The 16,500-nt window shown below is 49.8% G+C and overlaps 1 protein-coding gene across 5 annotated transcripts in view; it reads left to right on the forward strand.

The window, feature by feature from the left end:
* AHI1 (Abelson helper integration site 1) overlaps window positions 1-16,500 on the forward strand; it is a 197,158-nt gene that overhangs the window by 172,733 nt on the left and 7,925 nt on the right. For all 5 annotated transcript variants that reach the window (XM_050949466.1, XM_050949471.1, XM_050949469.1 and 2 more), the window contains one exon: window positions 9,792-9,871. In XM_050949466.1, the coding sequence (XP_050805423.1) occupies window positions 9,792-9,871 (80 nt within the window). The remainder of the gene's footprint in view (window positions 1-9,791; window positions 9,872-16,500) is intronic.

Genomic DNA, 16,500 nt, shown 5'->3' on the forward strand with positions numbered 1-16,500 from the left:
AGGTTTTTTTCTGTCATAACCAGTACTCTTATACATTCATACACTGGCTAGGTATGGTATTTTCTAACGCTGTGATCTTGTCTCCACTGGTCATCATGTGTGATGATAGCTCATGTCTGAACATGGCTCTTGTTAGCAGTGTGCATACATTAATTCTTTGGCCATTAGGGGCTTGATACTGCTCCCATTTAAGTTGATAGTAAAAGTCTCATTGACATGGAGGGAGCAGAATCAAGCCGTAGAAGTAGGAGCTTACATGTCTGTTTACTTTGCTTTAATTCATGTTATAGGAAGCATGATCTAGTAGTTTGATTTAAGTCCAGGACTGGGACCCAGAGTTCTGCCACAGACTTACCTTGAGGCCAGTCATTTAACATCTGTACCTCAGTTTCCCCAGCTTCAGAATATGGATGATAATACTTGTCTGGGGAGTTGTGAGGCTTAAGTCATTAATGTGTGTGTAGGACTTCAAGATTATTGATGGAAAGCTTTATTATCCCTGCTGATAAAACTTGTGGATGACACAGACTGGCAGAAAAGACAGTTACTCACCTCTGTAACTGTTGTTCTTCGAGATGTGTTGCTCATATCCATTCCAGTTAGGTGTGCGCGCCGTGCGTGCACGTTCGTCGGAAACTTTTTACCCTAGCAACTCCAGTGGGCCGGCAGGTCGCCCCCTAGAGTGGCGCCGCCATGGCGCCTGATATATACCCCTGCCGGCCCACCCGCTCCTCAGTTCCTTCTTGCCGGCTACTCCAACAGTGGGGAAGGAGGGCAGGTGTGGAATGGATATGAGCAACACAGCTCAAAGAACAACAGTTACAAAGGTGAGTAACCGTCTTTTTTTCTTCGAGTGATTGCTCATATCCATTCCAGTTAGGTGAATCCCAAGCCATACCTAGGCGGTGGGGTCGGAGTGAGAAGTAGCGGCATGGAGCACTGCAGATCCGAAGGCCGCGTCCTCTCTGGACTGCTGGACCAGGGCGTAGTGGGAAGCAAAGGTGTGGACCGATGACCAGGTCGCTGCCCGACAGATTTCCTGGATGGGCACACGGGCGAGGAAAGCCAGCGACGACGCCTGCGCCCTGGTAGAGTGCGCAGTCACACGGCCCGTAGGAACGTGAGCCAAGTCATAGCAGGTCCTGATACAGGACATTACCCACGAGGATAACCTCTGCGAGGAAATGGGAAGCCCCTTAATGCGGTCCGCTACTGCCACGAAAAGCTGGGGGGTTTTGCGGAACGGTTTGGTCCTCTCCACATAAAACGCGAGAGCCCGACGGACATCAAGCAAGTGGAGTTGTTGCTCCCTGCGTGAAGAATGAGGCTTCGGGAAAAAAACTGGGAGGAAGATCTCCTGGTTGACGTGGAAGGCTGAGACCACCTTGGGGAGAAAGGCAGGGTGCGGTCTCAGCTGCACCTTATCTTTATGGAAGACCGTATACGGGGGATCTACCGTGAGAGCCCGGAGTTCCGACACCCGTCTAGCTGAGGTAATGGCTACTAAAAAGGCAGTCTTCCAAGAAAGATAGAGCAGGGAGCAAGTCGCTAACGGCTCAAAGGGGAGCCCCATGAGCCGAGACAAAACCAGGTTAAGATCCCAGGTAGGGGCAGGGAGTCGGACATTAGGGTATAGACGTTCCAGCCCCTTAAGGAATCTAGTCACCGTCGGGTGAGAGAAAACGGAGCGGCCATCCCCACCTGGGTGAAAGGTGGAGATAGCCGCCAGGTGGACCCAAAGGGACGATATAGCCAGGCCCTGTTGCTTGAGGGACCAAATATAGTCCAAAATATTGGCCACCGAAACTTCCATCAAGAGGAAACCCCTCTCCGTGCACCAACAGGAGAAACGCTTCCACTTGGCCGAGTACATCGCTCTAGTGGAAGGCTTCCTGCTGCCCAAGAGTACCTCACGTACCGGGGTGGAGCAGCGTAACTCGGATCTGGTCAGCCACGCAGGAGCCACGCTGCTAGGTGCAGCGACTGGAGGTCCGGGTGACAGAGAGTACCGTGGTCCTGGGTGATCAGGTCCGGGTGAAGGGGCAGGGGAACTGGGTTGGCTATGGCCAGGTCCAGCAACATGGGGTACCAATGTTGCCTGTGCCACGCTGGGGCTACCATGATCACGCGGGCCCTTGCACCTTCAGAAGGACCTCGGAACGCGTAGAACAAGTGGGTCGTCCACGGAATAAGGAAGGCGTCCGCTATAGACCCGGGTTCCCGGCCCTGAAAGGAGCAGAACGCCTGGCATTTCCTGTTCCCCCGGACGCGAAGAGGTCCACGCGGGGACAACCTCACCTCTGGAAGATCGAGAGGGCGACGTCTGGGTGGAGGGACCACTCATGCATGAGGAAGGATCTGCTCAGGCGGTCCGCCAGCGTGTTCCGTAGTCCGGGGAGGAAGGAAGCCGTCAGGTGAATGGAGTGGGCTATACAAAAGTCCCAGAGTCGCATCGCCTCGTGACATAGGGGAGAGGATCTGGTGCCGCCCTGCTTGTTGATATAGTACATGGTCGTCGTGTTGTCGGTGAATACCGCGACACAACGACCTCGAAGCTGGTGACAGAACGTTTGACAAGCAAGGCGGACCGCTCTCAACTCCCGCATGTTGATGTGTAGCTCCACCTCCTGCGGGGACCACAGGCCCTGTGTCCTCAGGGTTCCCAGGTGGGCCCCCCAGCCGAGATCTGAGGCGTCCATCGTTAGGGACACCGAGGGCTGGGGTGGGTGGAATGGGAGCCCCGCACACACGACGGACTGGTCTAGCCACCAACTGAGGGAATCCAACACCCCCTGGGGGATTGTGATAAGCGTGTCTAGTGACTGCCTTGCCGGCCGGTAATGTGCGATGAGCCAAGACTGGAGGGGCCTCATGCGGAGCCGTGCATACCCTGTCACAAACGTGCAGGCCGCCATATGGCCTAACAGGGTTAGGCATGTCCGTATCGATGTCAGGGGGGCTGCCAGCAAGCGCTGAACGATCGCCGACAACGACTGGAACCTGGGCAACGGTAGAAGGGCCCTGGCCAAGGTGGAGTCCAGGACGGCCCCAATGAACTCCACCCTCTGCGAGGGGAGCAGAGTGGACTTGTCCACGTTGATCATGAGGCCCAAGGTAGCAAACAGACCAGTGATCCTGCGGACGTGGCTGCGGACCTGCAGCTCTGACGTGCCCCGAATTAGCCAATCGTCGAGGTAAGGGAACACGTGAATGCGACTGCGCCGAAGATGTGCCACAACGACAGCCATGCATTTTGTGAATACCCTCGGAGCCGTAGAGAGGCCAAACGGGAGGACTGTGAATTGGTAGTGACGGCGGTCGACCACGAACCGAAGGAAACATCTGTGGTGTGGCCATATGGCAGTATGAAAATAAGCGTCCTGCATCTCGAGGGCGGCATTCCAGGATCCAGGGATGGAATAATGGTCCCCAGGGATACCATGCTGACTTCAACTTTACTAGATATTTGTTGAGCTCTCGCAGGTCGAGGATAGGTCTGAGGCCTCCCTTGGCCTTGGGGATCAGAAAGTAGCGGGAATAAAACCTCTTGCCCCTCTCGTTCTCCAGAACCGCCTCTATAGCTCCTTTGTCGAGGAGCGTCTGCACCTCCTGGCGGAGGAATTGCTCGTGAGAGGGGTCCCTGAAGAGGGACGAGGGTGGGGGGCGGGAGGGAGGAAAAGATATAAACTGCAGATGGTATCCCGTCTGCACCGAGCGTAAGACCCAGCGGTCGGATGTTATTTGGGTCCACGCCTGGAGGAAAAATGAAAGGCGGTTGGAAAACGGGGGGGAAGGATCCATGGGGGACACTGGTACTACGCCCTCGGGCGCACCTTCAAAACGAAGGTTTGGGTCCAGGTGGGGCTTTAGAGGAGCATTGGTTTTGCCCCCCTTGATTCCCCACTGCTTGCGCCTGCCATTTCTGCCGCGGCGCCTATTAAGGTCCTGCCGCTGGCGGAACTGGGGGTACGGCCGGCGCTGCTGCTGTTGTTGCGGCCGGAAGGGTCTGCGTTGCGTCCCAGGCGTGTGCATCCCAAGGGAGCGCATAATGACTCGATTGTCCTTGAGACTTTTCAGTCTGGGGTCTGTTTTCTCCAAGAACAGGCCCTGGCCTTCGAACGGGAGGTCCTGGATGGTATATTGGAGCTCCGGTGGAAGGCCAGAAACCTGAAGCCAGGAGATGCGGTGCATCGTCACCCCCGAGGTGAGGGTACGGGCAGCCGAGTCCGCAGCATCCAAGGAGGCCTGCAATGAGGTTCTTGCGACCTTCTTGCCCTCGTCAAGAATCGCCGCAAATTCTTGACGCGCCTCCTGTGGCAACAGCTCTTTGAACTTATCCGCTGCCACCCAAGAGTTAAAGGCGTAGCGGCTAAGAAGGGCTTGCTGGTTGGAAACCCTGAGCTGAAGAGCCCCCGCCGAATAGACCTTGCGGCCGAGGAGGTCCATACGCCTGGCCTCCTTGGATTTGGGGGCTGGGGCTTCCTGCCCATGACGCTCCCTCTCGTTCACCGACTGTACCACGAGGGAGCATGGTGTCGGGTGAACATGGAGGTACTCATAGCCCTTGGAGGGGGCCATGTACTTCCTTTCAACGCCCCGTGCAGTAGGGAGGATGGAGGCCGGCGATTGCCAGATCGTATTGGCGTTGGCCTGGATCGTCCGAATAAAGGGCAGGGCGACCCTAGTGGGAGCATCGGAGGAGAGGATGCTGACGACGGGATCCTCGATCTCAGAGACCTCCTCAGCTTGCAGGCTCAAGTTCTGTGCTACGCGCCTGAGGAGGTCCTGATGTGCCCTGAGATCTAGCGGAGGAGGGCTATTGGAAGAAGTGCCTGCCACCGCCTCATCGGGAGAAGACGATGAGGAGACCCCCGGCAAGAGAGTGTCCAGCGGGGGGTCTGCCTCAGCCCTCGCCTCTGACTCCGGAGGGAGCTCAGGGTCTTGTTGTTTTGACCCGTCCTCCCCATCCGGGGAGGGGGGGGGGCGAGACAACGACACCTCCGGCGCCCTGTGCTCTGTCGTCGCAGGCCCAGGAGGAAGCTGTTGGGGGCCCTGGGCTTGGTGATACGCCCAGGGTGTCCAGAACCCCCACTGCTGCGGTCCCTGGTCCTGTTGCGGAGGGTCTTGGAAAAGGGCCGCTTGTCTGTCAGTGCCCAGCGCATATACACTGTCAGCCTGCGACGACGCCGACGGCTGTCTGGAAGGCCATGGAGGGGCCGACCGCGGCTGGTAAGAGTCTCCGCGTCCTGGCGCCAAAGATGTTCTCGGTGCCGGGGACCGGTACCGGGAGTCATACCAGTGCCGGGATCGGGACCGGGGTCTGTCTTGGACTCAGTGCCGGGATCGGGACCGGGACCAGCCGCCGACGCGGTGCCAGGAGGTCGACCGGGACCGGGACCTGCCACCAGCTCGGTGCCGGGAGGTCGACCGGGGCGCTGATCGACGGCAGGAATGGCTCCTAGAGTCCCGGTGCCGGTATCGGTGGCTGGAACCAGACCGGGACCGTCTGGAGGCCGATCGGTGCCGCGAGTACGACCGGTACCGCCGAGGGGAGCAGTGCCGGGACTGCGAGCGGCGGCGGGATCTTGAGCGACCACGGTGCCGGGACCTCGACAGCGAGCGTGAGTCCCGAGACGGCGCTCTCATCATTGGTTTGCCTCTGGACGCCACCCGCACCGGAGGTACCGGGGGTGGAGGCTGAGTTGGCTCAGTCAGGGCAATGAGGTCCCGTGCCAAGGCGAAGGTCTCCGGCGTCGATGGGGCCAATAGCTCAACCCCAGATCTTATGTGGGAGCTTGGCGGGACCGGACTCGACGGACCCTCCGGGCCCGGAGTCGACGGGATCCCTGTCGGTAGCGCCGCGGCAGATGTAGGTGCCGGGCGCTCCACTCGAGTCTGCCTGGATGGAGTTGCAGACTTCGAGGGCCTTGCTTCTGTGCCCAGTGCCGGGGAAGGTCGGTGCCGGGGAGTCTTTCCGGTGCCGGCGCGATCCGGTGCCGGTGTCGAGGTGACAGTCTGCGAAGCTGCCGGGTCGAGTGCCGCTTCCATGAGGAGAGTCCTAAGTCTCTGGTCTCTCTCCTTCTTTGTTCTAGGCTTAAAAGCCTTACAAATGTGGCACTTGTCCGATATGTGCGATTCCCCCAGGCACTTTAGGCACGCGTCGTGGGGGTCGCTGGTCGGCATCGGCTTCTTACAGGCCGCACATTGCTTGAAGCCCGGCGAACCAGGCAAGAGCCCGGTGCCGGGAAGGGCTACAGCCCAAACCAGCTAACAAATATTTACAAATATTATTTACACTATTTACTATATTACTACTTAAATAACTACACTTAACTACTAACTACAACTATAAACAGTAGAACAAGGAGAGCTAGGGACGTGGAGGACAGCTGTGCCGCGCTCCACAGTTCCAACGACCGACACGGCGGTAAGAAGGAACTGAGGAGCGGGTGGGCCGGCAGGGGTATATATCAGGCGCCATGGCGGCGCCACTCTAGGGGGCGACCTGCCGGCCCACTGGAGTTGCTAGGGTAAAAAGTTTCCGACGAATGTGCACGCGCGGCGCGCACACCTAACTGGAATGGATATGAGCAATCACTCGAAGAAGAATGGTAAATAATGGCGAGGACAGCACAGTCATAGAGTTACCTGTATTTTAATGCAGCCACATGCAGTTACACATCTAGGAACAAGGAATGCAGGCCAGCTCTATAGAGCAGGGAACTGTGTCTTGGAAAACAGTGACTCTGAACAGGATCTAGGAGTCATAAAAGACAAACAACTCGACATGAGTTTCCAGTGTGATGCTGAGACAAAAAGGGCTAGTGTGATCCTTGAATGTATAAGCAAGAGAGTAGGAGTATGGAGGTGATTTTAACCCTGTATATGGCACTAGTGAGACTGATACTAGACTATTGTATCCAGCTCTCGAATCCACATTTTAAAAGGATTTTGAAAAATTGGTGAGGGTGCAGAAAAGAGACGCAGAGATGATTCAAGGGCTGGAGAAAATGCCTCACAGACTTAAAGGAGCTCAATCTGCTTAGCTTATCAGAAAGAAGATTGAGAAGTTACTTGGCTACATTGAATAAGTACCTGTAAGGGGAGAAAATATTAACTACAAAAGGACTTTTCAGTCTAGTAGAGAAAGGCATAACAAGAGCCAATGGTGAGCAGAAGCCAGACAAATTCAAATTAGAAATAAGGCACAGATTTTTAATACTGAGGGTGATTAACCATTGGAACAAATTACCAAGGGAAGGTGGATTCTCCATTTCTTAATGTCTTCAAATCAAGACTGAATCCCTTTTCTAGAGGATATGCTTTAGCCGAACGCTAGTAATTGAGCTCACTACAGGGTGACATTTAAGGGCCTGTGATATACAATAGATCAGACTGGGTGATATAATGTTTTCCTCTTGCCTTAAATGCTATGAAATTATTGAAGAGTAAAGCATTGTTATTATTATTTCATTTTATAATAGTGAAGCTAGCCTAAGTTGTATTTTATAATAAGATCATATTGCCTTGAAGGCAATATTTGTTTTCTCTTATGTGTTTAAATTAGAGATGGCATGGCCATGATATACCTCACCTATTAGCCCATACAAACGCTAATCACCAGTTGGCAGGCTGTAAGCAGTTGTCCTTTCTTGACATCTCTCCCAGAAGGTGCTTGCTGACTTTGAGAGTGCTGTTTCCAGTAGTTACATCACTGTCAGCCACTCAGGAGGATCTGAAGGGCCTTTTCCCTTCATACTATTGGTAGTTCTAGAGAGAGGATTTCAAAGAGAGTAATGTCAGAGAAAATGGCACCTGGCTATTTCCTGGAGTGATGAGGGTTGAGAGTGAAATGTGTGATTTACGAGCAGATAAGAGTAGTTGGGTAATTCCATCTCTAGTGTAAATCACTGGTTGTGGTGGGTGAATTTAAGAACTAGAGTTATTTGAAATGTCCAAAATAAAACCCAATGGAATGGGATTTACTTAGTTTCATTTTGAACTCAAAACATAAGTTAGTTTTGTTAAAAAATCATAAGCTTGGTTCAGGTTTTATTGGATGAGTTCACTTTAAGTCCACGCTTCTCATAATCTACCTGGAAAAACTTCTTAGCTTTAGAAAATATCATGTTTTCAACTTAACCTTTCTCCCTCCTTCAGGCTCCAGTGTCTGAAAATCTCCATGGAGAGCACTATCCAATTTTCAGAGATTCGCCTGTTAGTCCTGTTGTCTTTCTGCACACCCATCTCATCCCAGAAAGATTTTTCTAGGGTGTAGAGCCCTGTCAACCTGCAGCAGAGAGACAAGAAAGCTTCCCGTTGCCACCATTGTGGTGTTACGCATGGAACAAAAGATTCCCCAAACTCCTTTGCATGTTTTTTTTTAGCTAACCACTGTGGAGCTTCTTAGGCCTTAATGTGTCTAACTGCAAACAGAGATGCAACTGCAGCTGAGGTAAACATACCCACACTAGCTTCACTGTGTACAACCCTGTCTGGAACCCTGGGTATGTATTCACATTGCTAGCCTGTGCCAGTGCATCGTCACTGCTAGATTCAAGCTAGTAAGGGTATTTCTACTCAAGCTGCAGTGACGCCTGTGATTGTCATGTGGAATTACCCTAAGTGTACATCTATGCTGCAGCTGAACATGGTAATTCAGAGCTCAGTGGATGTACATGTGCTAGCTCTGTTTGAGCTAGCATGCTAAAAATAGTAGTGTGGCTGCAGTGGCTCAAACTAGCTGCTCAAGTACCATCTGAAATCCTCGGTACATACTCAGGTGGCTAGCCTAAGCTGCTGCCCATGACCATGCTGCTGTTTTTCGTGCACGAGCTTGATCAGAACTAGCGTGTGTACATCTACCTGAGCTGTGGTATAGGCTTAGCCTAAAGCTCAGTACTTCAGTTGTGGAAGTAAGTGCTGCATGGTGAGATGCATGTGTTGCATACCAGGACACCTTTTCTGAGTAAGATTTGAGGAGAGAGAGTGAGGCAGCAGGCTTTCTAGTTGTGCCCTCTTCTCTCCATCATGAAAATTCAACAGTAAAGAGTGGCCACTAGAGACCTATGAAGACTCCAGGAGGAAGAGCAGGCAGTAGAGTCCTCTGCCGTGGAAGACTTCAGATCTTGGGTGGAGGAAGTTGCAAGCCACATTGAGCCATTCCTGCCCACTCCTAAGAGGAGTTCTTGTGGTAAAGGAGCATCCCAGTCCTATTAGAGTACAGGAAGTTTATGGATGTGAAGTGCAAACTGGGCTGGCACTCACTGGTTTCATAGAAAACTAGAGAATTTTGCACGGATTCATTTTGAGTTTTGAGTTTGTCCGAACCCTAACCTCCAAACAAACCTGAAGGGATTTGAACCACTTTGAACAAAATCTGCAAGGCTCGGTTAACAAAACCCCTATGAAGTGAAGCAGGCAGCTTTTGCACTAGTTACAGTTGTGATGGGATGACTCCTCAGCATTCTTTAGTTACTAATTCAATAGCTGAAATAAATTTAATCCCTTACAGACTATTTGCATTTTAAGATTCATTCAAGCAAAGAATCATAACCCGTCGTTTTTGCCACACACCTGAAAACTGTCTTTGTTTGCAAGGAGTTGTTAAACTAGGGGGCTGTTTCCTTGTTTTTAACCACATAGGAGTGAACACTTCATGGCTGATAGACATTCTTTTTTCAGACTGGGTATATTCTCTCCTTATTCAGGAAGCTGGTGGCTTTTCAATGTACATGTGTTAGCCCCATTGTCTTTCTTCTTTCTACCTTCCTGCTTGTTTTATTTTGCAGATGTCAGCAGTCATCACCAAGTCAGGGGACCTGAAATTTATCTCAGAGCATGACACAGATATAGACTCACCTGTGACACAGTAAGCAACAAATCATTCAAAGCAATTTGCAGTGTTATTTCTACAACTGCTCCTAGGAAACTGAGATATTGTCCTGGGGGGGGGGGGGGGGCGTGGCGAAGGGGAGGTTGTTTTGTTCTTTTAAACGAGACAGCAAAAAAAGAAGTTAAATTTAGGATAATTGGTCTAGAGAAGTGTTGAAGAAAAATAAAGTGAAAAGGAAATAATGGTTTGTTGTACTTTTTTGCATAGGTATGTTACAGAGATACTGTAAGGAGTATAGTGTAAAGGAATTGAGCTGTAATCCAGAGGTGCAGGATTGCCATGAAACATCCCTCAGTTCTTTTGATTAACCCATATTGTTATGAGCTGCCAACTACTTTTTGCACCTTCTAAGAATTAATTAATGTAAATTGAATGAGATTGTCACATGTAAGGAAGACAAAGAAGCCAGCATCTTTCATTATTACATTTGGTGTGTGTGCGTGTGTAGCTATACAATGCGTGAAACTTTGAAATAAATAAGATCTAAACATTTTGCACAAGATCTTCCATGTGGATTTTAAATACTTGTTTTTCCATGTCATCTTCATGTTATCCTAACCATTATTTGAAATATTTGCATTCATTTATTTTTGAAGAATACCTGGAAAATACTTACATTCCTTATCATTAACTTTGTTAGCCAATACATAAATGCAAATCTTCTACAGAAAGGGAGAGCTGATCATATAATAACCTATGCTCGAGTGTTAGAGATGGTTTTATATCTCTAATTTTAACGTCTCAAAACCCTCTTTGCTAGGGCTCTAGCTTTGTGTCTAGATTTAGAAAGAAATGGTGAAGGGTAAGTTTGCTTAATGCTCATGTGCCATAAGAAAAGGGGCTATAAAACTGCACTGTGACACAATATGAGGTTGCATTTTGAGCATAATTGTATTAACAGGATTGTGTTCAAGAAGAAAATGCATGGTTTAGTAGGAGTACACACAAACTTGATACATTTTTTTAAAGACAGGACTCGGACCACAGAACTGCATAATTAAAACTTCAGCAAAGGTGGTTTGTTTTTTTTAGTTCTTCAAAGTAATGTAGGACCAGGGATTTATAAAATAAGAATTCACAAAGAATATGATCTAATTCAGGGTTTGGGGGGCATTACTAGGTATAAAATGTTCATGTAAATGAGAAATAAACACATCATGAGAGTAGGTCACCTTAGCAATCTGATTCAGATGCTGGATCATATGAGGGAAATAAAGAGCCTAAGAAACTGTTCAGCTGAAGTTCAGAAAGCGGTTGGATGCCTGAGTCATCAGAATTTAAATTCTAGCAATCTCTCTTCCTGTGCAGCAGGGAGTAGGAGTGTCACAGAGATGCCACTCCAAACATGAGAGGGACTGAAGGGCATGCTTCTCAGGAGGTGGGAAAGACAATAACAGAAATTGTGGAAATGGCAAAGGTGCTTAATGACTTCTTTGTTTCTGTTTTCACCACGAATGTTGGTGGTGATTGGACGTCTAACATAGTGAATGCCAGTGAAAATGAGGTAGGATCAGAAACTCAAATAGGGAAAGAACAAGTCAAAAATTACTTAGACAAGTTAGATGTCTTCAAATCACCAGGGCTTGATGAAATGCATCCTAGCATACTCAAGGAGCTGGTTGAGGAGATATCTGAGCCATTAGCAATTATCTTTGAAAAGGCATGGAAGATGGGAGACATTCCAGAAGACTGGAAAAGGGAAAATATAGTGCCCATCTATAAAAAGGGAAATAAGGACAGCCCGGGGAAATACAGACCTGTCAGCTTAACTTCTGTACCCGGAAAGATAATGGAGCAGATAATTAAGAAATCAATTTGCAAACACCTAGATGATAATAAGAGGATAAATAACAATCACCTTGAATTTGTCAAGAACAAATCGTGTCGAATCAACCTGATAGCTTTCTCTGATAGAGTAACAAGCCTTGTGGGTAGCAGGAAAGCAGAAGATGTGGTATATCTTGACTTTAGTAAGGCTTTTGATACTGTCTTGCATGACCTTCTCATAAACAAACTAGGGAAATACAACCTAGATGGAGCTACTATAAGGTGGGTGCATAACTGGTTGGAAAATCATTCCCAGAGAGTAATCATCAGTGGTTCACAGTCATGCTGGAAGGAAGTAACAACTGGGGTCCCGCAGGGATCAGTTCTGGGTCCGGTTCTGTTCAATATTTTCATCAATGATTTAGATAATGACAGAAAGAGTACACTTATAAAGTTTGCAGACTATACCAAGCTGGGAAGGGTTGTAAGTGCTTTGGAGGATAGGATTAAATTTCAAAATAATCTGGACAAACTGGAGAAATTGTCTGAAGTAAATAGGATGAAATTCAATAAGGACAGATGCAGAGTACTCCACTTAGGAAGGAACAATCAGTTGCACACATACAAAATGGAAAATGACTGCCTAGGAAGGAGTACTTCAGAAAGGGAACTGGGGGTCATACTGAGTCACAAGCTAAATATGAGTCAACAGTGTAACTCTGTTCCAAAAAAAGCAAACATCATTCTGGGATGTATTAGCAGAAGTATTGTAAGCAAGACACGAGAAATAATTCTTCCACTCTACTCTGTGCTGATTGGGCCTCAGCTGGAGTATTGTGTCCACTTCCAAGCACCACATTTCAGGAAAGATGTGGACAAACTGGAGAAAGTCCAGAGAAGAGCAACAAAAATGATTAAAGGTCTAGAAAACATGTCCTATGAGGGAAGATTGAAAAAATTGGGTTTGTTTAGTTTGGAGAAGAGAAGGCTGAGAGGGGACATAACAGTTTTCAAGTACATAAAAGGTTGTTATAAGGAGGAGGGAGAAAAATTGTTATTCTTAACCTCTGAGGATAGGACAAGAAGTAATTGGCTTAAATTGCAGCAAGGGCAGTTCAGGTTGGACATTAGGAAAAACTTCCTAACTGTCAGTGTGGTTAAGCACTGGAATAAATTGCCTAGGGAGGTTGTGGAATCTCCATCATTAGGGATTTTTAAGAGGAGGTTGGACCAAACACTTGTCAAGGATGGTCTAAATAATACTTAGTCCTGCCTTGAGTGCAGGGGACTGGACTAGATGACCTCTCAAGGTCACTTCCAGTTCTATGATTCCATGTCATTACTGTCCTGTTTGGGCAGGCAGTAGCACTGCAGAGAGGGTTAGTTCTCAGGCTTTGAGGATGCTGAGGATATTTGAACCTGATACTAGGAGAGAGAGAGACACTGCAGCTCAAAGTCTGCTGCTGCACCTTGACAGGAAGGAGCTAATTTAGAAGTGAAGGGGATTAAATGAAAAGATGGGCAGGCAAGTTTTGTACAATGCTCCTTTCTCAGGGACACATTAGGGTTTTTTAAACCTTTAGTTTTCTCCCTGATGTTTTGCCTTTTCTAACATCATGGGGAGAGCTGCTTTTGAGCCTAAAACAACATTCTTCTCAAGCTCCTGTGCCATCTTGAAAGAAACAGGAAAGCAGCCAGTTGTGCATGTAAATATAGCTGCAAAGAGATTGAGAAGTTATTCCACACAAAAATTCACGTCTTAGACAAGAGTTCAGTCATAAGAGAAAAAAACACAGGCAGGATTCAGGAGATTGATCTGTGGGTCAGAATCCTTGAAAATACATAATGTGGACTGGATGCCAAGATTCATGATCTCTTAAGACAGCCGTGACTACCTTATTGAGACAGCATGGAAGGATAATGTCGTTCATGCATTTTCAATTATTCTTCGGCTAGCCCGTGCACGTTCCTACTCATAGGATGTGCTGGAGTGCAGCTCCTGATAGTGGACCATTTCAGAACAGTTTCCTCCAGAGCCTGCTCATGCCCCCTCCTCCCCTGCCTTCATTGTTCCTGAATGTTCTGAGCAGGAGGGTATAAAAAGGAGTCATGGCATTCCAGCCACCTCAGTTCCTTCCAAACACAGCAGCAGAAAGACAAAGAACCTCTCCAGATTGATCCATCCTGTTTGAGGACTCAGTGTCTTAGTTAGATTTTTTTTAGTTAGAATTAATATTAGAAATTTTAGCTTATTTGTTTTCTTTCTTAAAAGTATTTCTTTTTTTAGTTTTTATTAGTTCTGACACCTCAGTTCAGGTGTCTGTGGCAGATCTGAAGTGGAAGAGACCAGGATTTAAGAGTTGTGCCTTTTGTCATGCTGTATTTCCACTTTGGATGCCCATACCAAGTGTCTGGCTTTCTTGGGGGAAGGAATACTCTCCTGCATCGTGCACAGTCTGCAGCACCTTCATTCCAAGAGCTCACAAAGAGTGTCAGAGCCAACACCAAGCCTTAGTACTTCTGGAGGCACTAGCAGCCAAACCCTACCCACTTCGGTGAGTGCTTAGAGGCCCGTGTCAGCCCCTACTCCCTCAGGCAATAAAAAGCTCAAGGTGCTGCTGAAGGTACTGTTCTTCTTCGAGTGCTTGCTCATATCGATTCCAATTAGGGGTGCACGCGCCGCATGCACATTTGTCGGAAGATTTTTACCCTAGCAACACTCGGTGGGTTGGCTGGGGTGCCCCCTGGAGTGGCACTGTTATGGCGCCGGATATATACCCCTGCCGACCCAACGGCCCTTCAGTTTCTTCTTACTGCCCGTGACGGTCATTGGAACTGTGGAGCGCGGCTTTGCTGATCTCCACGTCCCTAGCTACTTGTAGTTCTTTGCTGTTTATTGTGTGTATAGTTTGAGTTCTTGTAGTTACAGTTAGTATTAGTTATTGTATTTATAGTTAGTGTATATAGTTTAAGGGGGGATCAGGGATTAGCCCTTTTCCTCCACCCCGGTACGGGCCCATGCCCAAGGCACTGGGATTCAAACCGTGCTCGGCATGCCAAAAGCCGATGCCAATAGGGGATCCCCACGACTCCTGCCTCAAGTGCCTAGGGAGTCCCACCTTACCGATAAGTGCCGCATCTGCAAGTCGTTTAAACCAAGGACGAAGAAGGAGCGGGACTTTCGATTGAAACAGCTCCTCATGGAGTTGGCACTTAGTCCTGCAGCGTCGGTACTGAGCACCCAACAGACTGCTTCTGTAAGGAGTGCCCCTTCAGCCCTGGACCGCTCCGGTACCGAGAAGGAGCCCCGGCACCGACATCTGCTCAGCACCGCTCCCTGTCCCTGAGACCCAGGAAGCAACATAGCACTCCAGTTGCTTCAGCTGTACAGAAGGAGCGCTCTTCGAAGACGGTTCGTCCGGCACCATCATCTGCCACAGCACCGTCAACTGTGGCACCTCCGATTGCAGCTACTGAGCGCGGCACCATTGATTCCGGTCCCACAAGGGCCATTGAGCCCGGTGCCTGACAGCTCCCAGGCTCATGCTGTGGTTGAGCTTGCCCTCCCTTCTACACCGGAGACCTTCTCCACGGCAAGGGACCTCATCGCCATGACGGAGCCGACACGGCCTCAACCCCCAGCACCACCAGTGCGGGTCATACAAACCATCGGGAAACCGGCCCTAGTAAGGCCACCTTCCGTTGGTCCAACAGAGAGACATTGTTCAAGATCACGGTCTCACAGTCGCTCTAGATCACGCTGTTCCCGCTCCCGGTGCTGCTCGCAGTCCCGGGTCCGCTCTCCATCGCGGTACCAGTCACACTCGCGGCACCGTTCGACATCTCGTTCACCGGCCAGATACTCCCGGTATCGATCTGACTCACGGCACCGCTCTCAGCACCGTGTATCCTGCAGTCGCTCCAGACGAAGGGATTCAAGATCCCGGTCGACCTCCCAGCACCGCTATGGTAGAAGGTCCCGGTCTCGCTTGGGGTACCGTTATAGCTCCCAGTACCACTCCCCGGTACCGCCCCGGGATCGAGCATCCAGAACAGTGGCACCCTCCCAGGGCCTATCGGCACCACCATGGCCATCCAGACACACATCAGTGTCATCGCAGGCTGGTAGCGCATCCTATCCTCAGGAGTGTGACTCTGACATCCCCAGCCATATATTTCCAGAGACCCAGAGCCACGAGCAAGGGCCTCATCACTGGTCCTTCTGGAAACCATGGGCATACCAGCAAGCCCAAGGTGCTCCATCAGTGGCTCCACGGTCGGCCCCGTCAGAACACCGTGTACCAGAGATGACAGTAAGCCGCCCCCGCCCCCTCTCCCAAGGGCATTGATGAGGCTCCGATACCATCTGCAGACACCCAGGTTCCATCTAACGCAGATGATGCTCCTCAAGTACAGAAGCCTCCACAGGACCCCCTGGTCCTGGGCCTCTCCTCCTCCTCCTCACCTGATGAGGCGGTGGCGGGAACATCCTCCTCAGGCCCTCCACCAATTGATCTCAGGGCCCATCAAGACCTTTTGAGACGAGTGGCTCAGAATATGAACTTACAGGTGGAGAAGGTCCCTGAAATAGAGGACCCTGTCGTGGACATCCTATCAGCTGATGCACCTACTAGAGTGGCTCTTCCGTTTATCCGCACCATACAGGCTAACGCGGACACCATTTGGCAATCCCCAGCCTCGATTCCACCTACAGCAAGGGACGTAGAGAGAAAATGTATGGTCCCCTCAAAGGAGTATGAATATCTCTACATTCACCCACCTCCTTGCTCTTTAGTGGTGCAATCGGTGAACGAAAGGGAGCATCATGGCCAGCAAGG

This window comes from Gopherus flavomarginatus, chromosome 4 (assembly GCF_025201925.1).
Source record: "Gopherus flavomarginatus isolate rGopFla2 chromosome 4, rGopFla2.mat.asm, whole genome shotgun sequence".
In the NCBI taxonomy this organism is placed as follows: Eukaryota; Metazoa; Chordata; order Testudines; family Testudinidae; genus Gopherus; species Gopherus flavomarginatus.